Here is a 13189-nt window from a genome sequence, read left to right as displayed (position 1 = left end):
TGTCACCCTCAGGGCCCGATGGCTGCTCAGACCTGCAGGCTGTGTTTCAGTTGTGCGGAAAGGCCAAACAGACCACCCTAACTTCCTGCCCTCCTCCTGTGGTGAAAAGACAATGGTGGAGCCACGGGAAGAATGTAGGTGGCAAGGAAGTGGGCAGTTCTACTGGTGTGGCCCTAAACTTTGCTCATGGGCCTCCCTCTGCCAACACATTCACTTCTTAGTCAGCTGGGACGCAATCACCAGCTGCTTTCCAAACACTCTAGCTTGATTTATCCACATTCTCTCCACTTGGTGAGCTCCTACACATCCTTCAAGATGCACTTCAAATGCCACTACTGGGACCCTCTAAGCCCTCCCACTTCTGTGCTCCCTCAGCACCAGCATTCATTGCTATCTATAGGAATTACTTCTGTGCCCTTCTGTCCTGGAGAACTTGGGCTCCATGAGGGATCATGACTTGCTCAGCTCTGAGTAGAGACTTGTGAGCACAAAGTCAAAAGCACTGACCCTCACCTACATTCTATTATGTCTTCACCTGCCTCCTACACCTTGAAAGACTCCCCTGCTGAGTCTGATTCTTCTCTCTGGCTCCCACACTGCCCAGCACAGGGTCTGTGGCAAAGTAGGCCCTCAAGTTGGCTAAAATGAAGCTACCTCACTCCTGTGGGCAGAGCAGAGTACAAGTGTGACAACTAAGTTCGTGAACTCATCCTAGAAAAAGTGCTACATACCTCATTGCTAAATATCACTATGGTCACCTTTGAAGTACTCCCCTTGGGAAACTGCATCAATGCTAGGGCCTAGTCCACCCTTCAAAGCAATTTTAGAACTCTCTTTCTGGAATGACCATTAGAGCTGTTGTTGTATTACCCTTGATGTCCTGAATGTCATCAAAATGTCTCCCTTTCAATATTTCCTTTATCTTCAGGTAAAGAAAGAAGTCATTGGGGGCCAGATCAAGTGAGTGGGGAGGGTGTTCCAATACAGTTGTTTACTGGCTAAAAACTCCCTCACAGACAGTGCCGTGTGAGCTGGTGCATTGTCGTGATGTAAGAGCCATGAATTGTAGGTGAAAAGCTCAGGTCATCTAACTTTTTTTTTTTTTTTAGATTTTTATTGGGGAATTGGGGGAGGGGAACAGACAAGTTGCTGTCCTTTTGTTCTTCAGTCTAGTTGTGGAGGATGTTGCTTCACTGGTCCATGCTGGCACCATCATTGCGCTCTTCCCAGGTGAGGCAGAGCAGTCGCCGGCTTCTGGATGGCCGCTCACGGCGGCTGCTGGCTGCTCACGTTGGCTGCTGGCTACACACGGTAGCCCATGGCAACCTACTACCACAGGGGCTGCAGCCCACGCCGTCGCCGGCAACTCACGGCAGCCCAGCTCCAGGTTGAGCTGTTGTTCAGCATCTTAGCTGTGGAGGGCAGTGTCACTGGTCCTCATATGTGGGATCCGAACTGGAGCCCTCTGGCGTCCCAAGTCCGCTCTTAACCACCGCGCCACTCAGCCGGCCCTCATCTAACTTTTTCACGCAGCCTTTTCAGCACTTCCAAATAGTAAACTTGGTTAACTATCCAGTTGGTACAAATTCATAATGAATAATCCCTCTGATATCAAAGAAGATTAGCAACATCGTTACCACAAGTTCACGAACTTAATTGTTAGACCTCGTGTGTAACTCACTTCTCCCTGTGGATATCTTTTTCCAGTCAACACATCTCTATCAGGCATTTTCTGTTGTGCCCAGACTGTGCTGGGTGCCATGGTTGGGAGAGTAGTTGAGATGCCCTGTCCCAGCTGGGAAGAGCAGATAATAACAGATGAGAGATTCCATGGCACCATCACTGAAGCACTTTAATGTTTATCAGTCAGACTCTTTCATTTTACAAATGAGAAAATTGAGGCTCAGACAGAGGAAGGGTTCATGTAGGAAGTTGTTTGCAAACTGACCCTGGAATTCTGATCTCCCGACACCCAGGTTTGGACTTTCTGTTCTAAGTGCATTGTGGAAAGCAGCGGGTCTACCAACAAGTTTGCTGTATTACAGCTGAACAGAGCCATCCCGAAGAGTTAATAAAATCATTTATAGGGTGAATCAATGGAACACAAACCAAAGAGTCATTGCTTTGGCAGCAAAGGGCAAGCTCTGCCCACAGAAGCATTTTATTCACTTCTCCAAGAATCATTTAACATTTGCTTTTAGGGAGGTTTTTGAGCAGCTAAGATTTGGATAGACCCTAATAAGAAAGAGCACAGACTTTGCAGATGGACAGATCTGGGTTCAAAGTTCTTAGAGTTGACTCATGATGTAACCTTCCAGAGCTTCAATGTTCTCACCTATAAAATGGAGACGATAATCTTTCAGGTAAGTGAAGATGAGATGAGCTAAGGAACAGAAAACCCTGGTTTCAGGCCCTGGTCCCCAGCAGGTGCTTGATAATGGTATTCACCAATTCTGTGGGTGCTGCCCATTGTATTCATCTCCTCCCAGTGCCAAGTCCAGCGACATCCTGCTGGTAGCTTGAGATTGGCCATGGTAGGAGTATCATAGAAATCAGCAAACACTACAAATCAGGAATTTTTTTGGTTCCCCAGGGCTGGTTATTAAACATTTACCAGACGTTCCAGGGTATCATCATTATTACTGAGAATAATAACTTGTGAACTCCAAGCACACCAGTTTAGCTATTTTTACTGACCTGCCCATCAGAGCGGTCAGTTTAACAAAACGGTTGATTGGTTTCATTTTGGTTGATTGGCCCCCATTTTGAGGCTGTGAGACTTGCTGAGAACTCTGCCTTGTAGAGTTGCAGGGAAAAACCCAATGCAGTCAGAATGGCCCGCTGGACCCATTTCTTGATGCAGCCTGTTACACACCTTAGAAACAGGAGCCTGTCCCTCTCCACCCCCCACAGAAACTGGGTTAGCAGTCCCAGGGTTCCCCAGGTTGGCGAGAGCTGCAGTCCTTGTGGGATGGAGTCGTCGGTCACACATGAGCTGGTTTCTTTCCCGGATCTGTCTCTTGCTGGGATTCAGGGTTCTCTTACTCCTCTGGAGCTCCAGGAATGCTCAAGGCAGGCTTTTCTGTGGGGACACCTCTGCACCCCCTTACACACTGCCACATCTCCACCAGGGGCCTGACTCCTTCCCACTGGGATGGGCCTCTTTTGGGCCTTGTGGGAGCATGGGGGCAGCAAGAAAATTCTGGTTCCTGCAAAGCCTTAGGAGTCAGCTTCCCTGGAAAAGGGACTGGTTGCTGGTAATGGTGATGCCTGGGCCTCTCTCTATGGGCTGAGCAGAAAGGGGAAGTGTGGTCAGGCTGGCACTTGCTGCTCTGAGGTGGGTGGAAGGCCTGTGGGCAAGGAACGCCCCTGATCAACTGTGTCTGAGCCACGGCACTCAGGACACTGCTGTCCCCTCAGCTGCTCACATCTGGTCACCCTTGCGACCCAGGTAAGCATCTGGGCATGTGTTGGTGTGTGAATGACTGCCTAGACTTGGGCTGGGGGATTGTAGCTGGGGCCTTGGTATGACCACTGGGTGGGGTTGGAGGAACACTGGTGTTGTAATATCCACTCTGGCGGTCACTGGTTGGGTGACCTCAGAATCACTGCACTTCTCTGGGCCTCCATTCCCTTGTGTGTGTGTAGGGGTGATGAAGACGCCTACGTCTCAGGATGGTTGTTATCATCCTGGATGGTGAGTTTTGGTAAATGATATGTGAGAGGACCCTGTGTGAGAGCTTCTATGCTGGAGGTGGGGGTGGAGTTGTCGTGACTGTGAACTTTGGGCTACAGCTTGGAGCAGCTGGATGAAAAACCTAGACCACCACCAGCCTAGGCTGTCTTTGTCACCGCAGTCTCTGGCCTTCAGGGATTTATTTATAAGGCATCCTGCCTTCCAGAGGCCCTGGGATCAAGGTGTGTCGGGCTGGGATCAGATCTCCATTGCGCCATCTGCTCTTGCCTTCTGGAAACTGTTAGTTTCAGCCCTGTCTCTGTTCTTTCACCTGCTTCCACTTCCACCTCACGCCTCACTTGTCCCCAAAGCCACTCCATTTCCTTCCCCTTAACACCTACTGACCTCTGAGGAGAACAGAAAGTGAAAATTTCTAAGCCTGGAGGAGACAAGGCCTGGGAGCTCCTTTTTATTTTTTTTTAGGATCTTTTTCCCCCTCTGAAAATTGGAAAACTGCAGAGACATTGGGAACAATGACCCTAAATCCCACCACCTCACAACAGCTGCGGGAAAGAGCTTGTTTTTTGCCTTCTAATTTTTTTTTCTAAATATAGATACTTTGAAAAGTTATCATTGTTTTACACTGATGTAAATGCATTCTAGAAATAGAAATACAAACTGTCATCAGGGTCCAGGTATCCCTGCCCCCTCCACCCACTTACAACACCAGCATTATTGCCAGAGAGCCACTGAGTGACAGGTTTTGAGTTTTCCTCCACATTCTTAGAATCAAACAAATAAGAAAAGTAAGCAATAGCAAGAGACAATTTGGTTGGACCTAAAGAAGGACTTCTGAATTGTAGAAATCCCGGGATAAACGTACTAGGAAGCTTGAATAATCTGCCCTCTGGAAGGCTCCACTAAGGGTGAACACATCCCACCAAACATCTCAGAGATTCTAGAAAAGAGACCGGTCTGGGAGCAGGAAGCAGATGTGATACCTAAATTTTTTAAAATGTCTTTGTTTTATGCACCATGCAAGGCTGAGTGGTAGAGAAAGAAAGAAGGTTCCTACTCTCGCACGTTAAAAAATCAAAATGGTTTTTCTGTGTTTTCTCCCAGTCATCCCCAGCCATATACTCAGGTAACAGTACATGACAATGTGACAACACAATGTTGTATTCTGTTCTTTTCATTTTATGCGATTTCGCAATAGTCCCTCTCATGATGTTTTACTCCTGCCACTGGATTGCTGCATCCTATCCCATCAAGTGGTCCTTCTGTAAGTTTCTTCCCCAGTCCCCCAGGGTTTGCCTGCTGGGTAGCTCCCTGTTGATCTATACTGAGGTGCACATATTTATGCACTTAGGTTTTACTTCCTTTGGATTACTTCTTAGGTTAGGTTTCTAGAAATGATCTTATGGAATCAAAGGATAGGACCATTTGTTTTCAAAAAAAAAAAATTAAGTCAATGTATATAGCCAATGGCCATGTGGGAGGATCTGTTTCACCACAACTTTGCCAGAATATGATTTTATTATCAGTTTTCATTTTTGTTAGCAAATTGACATAGTTTCTAACGGCGGGCAGACAAATATGCCAACGGTGCAGTAAACTATAATGGGTGATTATGTACGAACAGAGTCAAGTCCCATAATGAAATAAATCAGACAACAAGGTTAACCTGGGAGTAATGGGGTGACAAGCCATCATACTGAAGGAAGTGCATGCAGTCATTGTAGCTCTCCATGGCCAAAACGGCCTTAGAGCTCTAGGATTTGTAGTCAGCCTTTCACAGAAATGGGAGGATAGAAGGAGAAGAGAAGCTGGACTCCTTTTAATTACACTGCCCTGCCCTTCCCCAGGCACACTTGACTTTTAAGTTGCCATCAACCACCCACATGGCCTTTTCTGGTGCTGACATCAGCCAGGAGGTCAGCTGGGAACTTGCCCTCACTGAACATGGGCGTGACAACCTGGGAACTAGAGGTGAATTCAGGCAAGAGCTGCTCATGCTGACGTGCTGCTAGTGTTAGCCTGAATAGTATCTACAGTCTCCCAGACACGTGATCTAGGCTGAGAGCAGCTCAAACCCTCATCCCATGACCTGCTCATGTACAAAGCCCTCCATTTTGGGGTCTCCAGGAGGCCACCCCTTTCCCATGGTTAGCCCTGGCTCCAAGCCTTGTGGGTGAACCTCTGTCCCGTACTGTACTGACCCAGGGGTGAAACTCAGTCCCTTTCTTGGTTCCCTGCAATACCAAAACAAAACAAAACCCTGCAACATTGACAGATGCAATAGATTTTACTAAAGATTGGGTGGGGTGGGGGATAGGGCACAGGAGAGGTTTCTAAAGCAGCAATTCAAATGACAGCTCTGTTCTTAAAATGTCATGGCCATTCCTGAGCACCTCCTGTCAGTTGTTTCTCCCCGCTTTGTACCATCTGGCTTGCTCCCCATCCTCTCCTCCTCCATTCCTTTCATCTTCTTCCCCAGAACTCCAAATACCCCTGCCCACCAATACCCAGAGGAATTCAACATTCTCCGGTTCCCACCAGCAAGCTTCCTTCCCTGCCCAGCCAGCGAAGTCCTTTAAAGGCAGCTCATTCTCTTTTTCACTTTTATTTTTCCAGTGAGGTGTAATTAACATTGATAAAATGCTCGGGCCTTAAATGTGCAGTTCAGTATACTTGACAATTGGATATACAGTAATACCTTGGTTTGCGAGCATAATTCATTCCGGAAACAAACTACTCGTATTGCAAGGCATCGCTCGTTTACTAAGTTAAAATGTATTAGAAATGTTTGCTCGTCTTGCATAACACTCGCAAACCAAGTTACTCTCAATCCAAGGTTTTCCTGTACTCTGTAACTATTGTCCCAAACAAGATGTAGAATATTTCCATCACTCCAGAAAGTCCCCTTGCACCCCTTTCCAGTCCCTTTTCCTTCTCCATTGAAACCACTATTTCCATTACAAATGAGTACTTTAGTCTGTTCTTGAATTTCTTTTTTTTAAAGATTTTTATTGGGGAATTGGGGGATGGGAACAGCGCTGGGGAATTGGGGGAAGGGGAACAGACAAGTTGGTGTTGTTCTGGAGGACATTGCTTCACTCGCCCAAGTTGGCACCATCATTGCGCTCTTCCCAGGTGAGGCAGATCGGTCGCTGGCTTCTGGACGGCTGCTCACCGTGGCTGCTGGCTACACACAGTAGCCCATGGCAACCCACTGCAGCAGGGGCTGCAGCCCACACCGTCGCCGGTGACTCAGGCGACTCACGGCAGCCCAGCTCCAGGTTGAGCTGTTGTTCATCATCTTAGCTGTAGAGGGCAGTGTCACTGGCCCTCATATGTGGGATCCGAATCGGGGCCCTCTGGTGTCCCAAGCCAGCTCTTAACCAACACGCCACTCGGCCAGCCCTGTTCTTGAATTTCTTATAAAGAGACTCATACAGGCTGTTTCTTTTACATCTGGCTTCCTTCACTTAATGTTTTCAGGATTCATCTATGTTATTGTGTGTATCAGGAATTCATTTTTTAGAATTTCTAGGTAGTTATTTATTGCATGAATATATCAGCCTGTTTATCCATTCTTCTGTTGAATTCATTCTGTTTTTACAGTTTCACAGTCTTTGAGTAAAGTACGACATGGTTGATATTAAGAATATGAGTGTGAACAGGGCAGAGGAAGAAAATTTTCAATTTGGGGGAGGTGGAATAAAAAGAGGAAAAAAAGCTGAAATTAATTTTAATAATACATTTTACTTAACCCAATAGATCCAACATATTATCACTTCAATATGTAACCCATATAAACATTTATTAATGAGATCTTTTACGTTCTGCTTTTCACACTAAGTCTTTGAAATCTAGTGTGCATTTCACATTTACATCTCAGCTCCAACTAGCCATCTAGCTCACTAAGTACTCAATAGAATAGCCTCCTGGGGCCAGTGGCTGCTGTCTTGGACAATGCAGGCCTCAGCTGAAGAGATTTGTGTCCAGAGGCCACACAGCCCTTAATGGCAAAAAGCAAATAGCTAGATTGGAATTCAGATCTCCCCATCTTCCTGCTGAGCTGTTTGCAAGTCTGCCTCAAGACATTTTTTGAGGCCTCTTCCAACTCCAACTTTCCGAAATTCTAATGCCCCTACACACGCATCCTTCTGGGACTCATGAGTATTTCAGATCATTCATTTTTCATGAGAAAAAGATAAAGTTTTTCAACATACAGGACATGACCATTAGTGGGTTGTGAAATACATTTAGGGGCTTACACTCAGTACTTTTTAAAAATTAAATCAGTTGGAATGGGTGAGAAAATGTTGGTTGCATCACATGTCGTAGAGACATTTTATGAAAGTTGTCTCATTTATGTGAATATACCAGTAGCCGTCACATTGTAAGCTGTATTTCTTACTGTGACAATCTCGGTTTTAAAAAAAAAGCAAATGCTAAATAAACCCACAGACTCTGGAATTCCCGATAATGGCTATTGAGTGTGACTTCTGTCACTGACTCCCCGGATGTGTCTTTTGGGGAAGTGAAAATTGGGGCTGGATGACTGTTGCTTTGAGCTGCTCTCCTCCGACACCATTCAGAATTGCAACAGGCTCACTGACAAGAATGTCCTAGGTCACTGGAGGAATGGGGAGAAATGGGAGAGTAGCTGAAACTCCACCTCCTACTGCTTGTGTGGCTTCTGCTTCCCAGTCAGCTGTTCAATGCCAGCAGTGATGACAGATGGAGGGCACGGAGCCTGCCCAAGGCCGCGTGTCCTGGTGAGGTGGCTTTGGAATTAGAATGCACAGCGCCTGAATTTCAGACCCTGGATCCAAACTGCCTACCACCCTGCATTATTGCAAGTAGCTGCCAGCAGCAGGGGAAAGAGGCCGGGGCAGCATTCGTTCATATAGTCACAGATACGTATGGCATGCCCAGTGTGTTCCAGGTGATGTTCTAGGCACTGGGAACTGAGAAAGAGAGAGGCAAGGCCCTTGCTGTCACGGAGTTTACAGGCCAGTGCGGGAGACAGACAGTGGACAAATAAACCAAAAGACAGCTGTCACGGTAAGAGGATGTGGGCTCAGTTGGAGGGAGAAATGCATTTCGTGTATTGATCCTAACACACTGGGGGAGAGGGTGGGTATCTGCCTCCCACTCCTCCCCACCCAGCACCCTGCCCATCAACTTTGACACCTACTTCAGAGAGAATGGGAGCTGTCGGTTCCATCCAGCAGCACATCCTCTCCTGATCCTTGTTCCGTTTTAAAAGCTGGTTCTTCCATCTGGGCCTGTGAAGGCATCTCCCCTGCTCCTCAGATCTCGCTCCTGCTGTCTTCTATCCCTGCATTTCCTTCTTAGTCTCTCTCCTGGCACCTTCACAGTTTATAAACACACTGACGTCTCTGTATATTAAACATACAACCTTTCCTTAACCCCAGTTTCCTCCCTTCTTGAAATTCAGGCTTCCTTTGCCTTCTGGGCTTTCATCACAACTGAGCTCCCTCGGAGCTGTTATCAGTCATGGAGGTCTCAGAGTGAATGAGATTCAGAGTCTGTCCTGAGGGTAGGATGATTGAGGGGGAAAGGGAGCCAGTACATGAGCACTGAGCTCCTGAGCAGGGAGCTTCTGGTGAGGTAGGCAGGGGATGACAAGCAGGGAGAACGATTAGACAGGTAACAGGGCCTTCCTGAACTTCGGTCCTGTCGGATCTTCATTCTCATATTGTGCTCAATTATGACTGTCCTCTAAGGACTACGGGTAAGATTCCAGGATGCCCCTGCTCCTGCCAATGCCCTTGGGAAGGAATCCTGGGGAGCCAACGAAGTTATTCACACCCTAATAAAAATCAGTTTCACTTCCTCGGTCTGGCACGCCCGGGTAAATGAGTTTAAGTAGAGGGGATGTGGGGAGAGGAGGGAGCATGGAACTTTGCCCTGGAGAGAAGTGGCTTGATGATTAAATTCTAGGCACTGTGACAAGCAGACAGGAAAAGTATTTGGGTTCAAGGCATCTTTTTAAGTACCTTTCACTCCACCCAGCTGCTGCTGCTACCTCCCATGACTGTGTGGGAACCAACCTCCAGCTTTCTCACCTGCCCCAGGTAGGGGCTCTGCAGACTGGCCGGATACAGTGTTCCACCCTGAGGACTGAGAACCACCTGGAGTGCTTGTTAAAAATACTGAGGGCCGGCTGAGTGGCTCAGTTGGTTAAGAGCTCGCTCAAGAGTTTGAGCTCTGAGCAACAGCAGTTCGAGTCCTGGCCCAAGCTGAGCAGCCGCTGAGCTGCCAACAGGTGGTAGGATGGCTCAGCCAAGAAAAAAAAAAAATACTGATACCTGAGTCCCACACCAGACCTACAAACCAGAATTGGGAGTGAAGTAGGGACGGAGGACCCTGGTATCTCCATTTTATTAATAGTGCTTTTCCCAAAGCCCTGGTGTAGTGGTCACAAATTAGGGCCCTAGAGTTAGTAAGACCTGGATTTGGCTTCTGAGTTTTCCACTGGCTAGCTCTGCGACTTTGGGCAAGTTATTGACTTCTTAAGTCTCTATTTTCTTATCTGTAAAACGGGATAATTATTATGACCTGCCTTATAGCGCTGTTGTGAGGGTTAAATGAAACAGTGCATACAGAGTATTAAAACTCGTGGTAAATTAGCACACAATGCATGTTACTTTTCTAAAGGGCATTTTCATATTGAGGTAATTATTATGTAAAACAAGTCACAGCTAAAAGCTGAGGTCTTGCCAGTATCATAAGTAAGTGTTCTGCTTTAAATTCTGTAATGAAAAAAAAAACTTTTATCAGCTTGGTGTCAGCCTGGCAGAGTAAAGAGAACATGAACTTGGGCATCAGACTGGGCTGAGCTGCCATCTGCAGTTGGCCAATTAGTAGCTGTGTTGCCTTTGAGCAAATTGTTTCATCTCTCTGAATTCTGTTTCTTCGTCTGTAAAATGGGGGTAATCATAGCCCCCCAAGGTTATAATGAGGATTAAGTGATAACATGTATGTCACTGGTTCTCAGCCTTAGCCTCATATTAGAATTAGCTAGAGAACTTTATTAAAACAAACAAAATCCTGATGGCCAGGCCCTATCCTAGATCCACTAAGTCAGAGGCTCTGATGTAATGCAGCAGCAGCAGCAGTTTTTCAAGCTCCCCAGATAATTCCAAGGTTCAGGCAGGGCTGGGAACTTCAGATATTCCTCAAGTTCTTGGCCTAGGGCCTGACACACCCAAGGAACTTGACAAGTAATAACTAAAAGGTGCTCCCATAGTTTCTCTTCCCCTTCTTTTTCCATTCATGGTGTCCACCAAATGCTTCCACAGTTGACAGAACTGAGGTCAGGCCTTGCAACTCCCTTATCTCATCTCGACATCTGGGATGCCTACAGCTGTACCCACCCTACGTGCCCTGGGACCTGGTGACCTATGGTTCAGGACTGGACCAGTTCTGGTCCACATGTTGGATAGTACCCTCTTCTAGTCTATACTGGACCATGGGTTCCCACTCTGGCTCACAGGGCCCTGCATTATCTCTGAGTCTGAGTCTTGCCTTGAGAACCTTCCCATGTCAGATACAACATCGCTGGCTTTCAAGATGGAGGAAGGGGCCAGGAGCCAAAGAATATGAGTGGCCTATGGCAGTGAAAAGAACAAGGAAATGTCTTCTCCAGTGGAGCCTTCAAAAGGTGAAACAGCCCTGCCCACACTTTAATTTTAGCCCAGCGCTGTCTTGTTGGACTCCTAACCTCCAGATCTGTAAAATAATACATTTGTGTTGTTTAAGACACTGTGTTTGTGGTAATTTATTAGAGCAGCCATAGGAAACGAATATGGTTGGTTTCCAAAAATTGCTGCTGCCTGGGCTTCCACCTTGTTCCAGTAGGGACTGGCCTCCCTCAATGACATTTCAATCCAATTTCAAAACTTTCAAGTTACTTTTGATTACTAAACAGACTCATTTTAGTTTTAAAAGTTTAGGTTTGTTCAACAAAGAGGATGCCTTCTGATATGTCGTAGCTTCTAAAATCCAGTGCCCTTTGACCTCATTGGGCCCTGCAAAACCAAATTTCACAGCGCCCACTGAAAGCCAAGTTTCCAATCTCCAACTTTTTTTTTTCCCTTTGTTCTTCTTCCCCTATTACTTTCTTTTGAAAGGGTGATCTACAACAAAACCTCTGCCCACTGCATGCCTAGGAGATAAGATCTCCCAGGTAGCTGACACTTTGCTATCTTAAGAGTAAATCCACTGCACATCTACCAACATGGAAAAATGGCGAAAACAATGCTGAGCAAAAACGCAAGCTGCAGAATGATGTGTACAGAAGAGTGCTGGTTATACATGATTGATTTTGCCACATATAGCTTTATTAATAGCCCGAGAACATTACATTTGATTAAGCCAAACCTTCACTAAAGAAACGGAATTTGGAACTGAAAATCCAAATCATAATATCACAACTTAATAAATGAAGACACTGTGCCAGTAATGCACATTTTAAAATAGTAAGCCAAGTTAGGTCTTTGTAGTAATAATGGCTTTAGCAGCAGCCTAATTTTGTCCTTGTGCCTCTGCCACCTGCCTGGGTCCCTGTTGACATGGTTAATATTACTCAAAAGCATGAGTCAGAAATGGCACTATGTCAACATGCATGGTGAGTTTCCATTGGCTAAATGGTGACATGGGAAGTTGATTCTCACATAACCAGGATATCCCATGAACTCTCCCAGGCCTCAAGGATAGTTTTTTACTTTAATATTCAGATGACCTGGCAAAAGGACATTCCACGCATGAGGAGAACCCAGCCCTTCCCCCAAATCTCCCTGAATTCCTGGAGGCTACTCCTGAGTCCACCCTGCAGCCTGCTCCCCTCTGTCACTTGGAGCCTGGCAGCTGCTCTTCTCTCTACTTGCCCGTATGTCACCTGGCTTGGAAAACCATTGCACCCGTGTTATTTCCCCCCAGGCTCTGTTCATACAAGCTTTTGTTTTGCAATTTAATAGAAGATTTGATGGGAACAGAAGATTACAACACAGCATTATTCAGGCAACAATTTAAGAATGAATATTAGACCTAAAACGGCCCTACAAATACACTGGTACTTTCCACTATGGTGAATTTCTTATGATGATCTAACTTTCTGCTCTCTTCTTTATTTTTTTTTTGTCTCCCCAACTTTATTCAGATATAATTGACATATGACACTGTATAAGTTTAAGCTGTATGTCGTGTTGATTTGATACAATTATATATTGGAAAATAGTCAGCACCCAAGTGTTAGCTAATGCCTGCATTACGTCACATAATTACCTTTTTGTAGTGGGGAGAACATTTAAGATCTGCAGTCTTCTTTTTTTTTTTTTTAAGATTTTTATTGGGGAATTGGGGGAAGGGGAACAGACAAGCCGCTGTCGTTTTGTTCTTCAGTCTAGTTGTGGAGGACGTTGCTTCACTGGCCCAAGTTGGCACCATCATTGCGCTCTTCCCTGGCGAGGCAGATCA

The 13189-nt window shown here is 46.1% G+C and overlaps 1 protein-coding gene across 6 annotated transcripts in view; it reads left to right on the top strand.

The window, feature by feature from the left end:
* Positions 1-3356: 3356 nt before the first annotated feature.
* SCIMP (SLP adaptor and CSK interacting membrane protein) overlaps positions 3357-13189 on the top strand; it is a 22112-nt gene continuing 12279 nt past the window's right edge. The window contains exons 1-2 of one of the 6 annotated variants that reach the window (XM_019664943.1): positions 3376-3451; positions 8621-8749. Coding sequence is in view for 2 of the 6 variants with exons in the window: in XM_019664939.1 (XP_019520484.1) it covers positions 11325-11375 (51 nt within the window). In the remaining 4 variants the exon portion in view is untranslated. Of the gene's footprint in view, positions 3452-3632; positions 3698-8226; positions 8750-11203; positions 11376-13189 lie in introns of those variants that run through there. The other 5 variants (XM_019664944.1, XM_019664945.1, XM_019664940.1 and 2 more) reach the window with 5 other exon arrangements.

The sequence above is a fragment of the Hipposideros armiger genome, unplaced genomic scaffold (assembly GCF_001890085.2).
Source record: "Hipposideros armiger isolate ML-2016 unplaced genomic scaffold, ASM189008v1 scaffold_431, whole genome shotgun sequence".
Lineage (NCBI taxonomy): Eukaryota > Metazoa > Chordata > Mammalia > Chiroptera > Hipposideridae > Hipposideros > Hipposideros armiger.
This window is presented reverse-complemented; position numbering and strand designations above follow the sequence as displayed.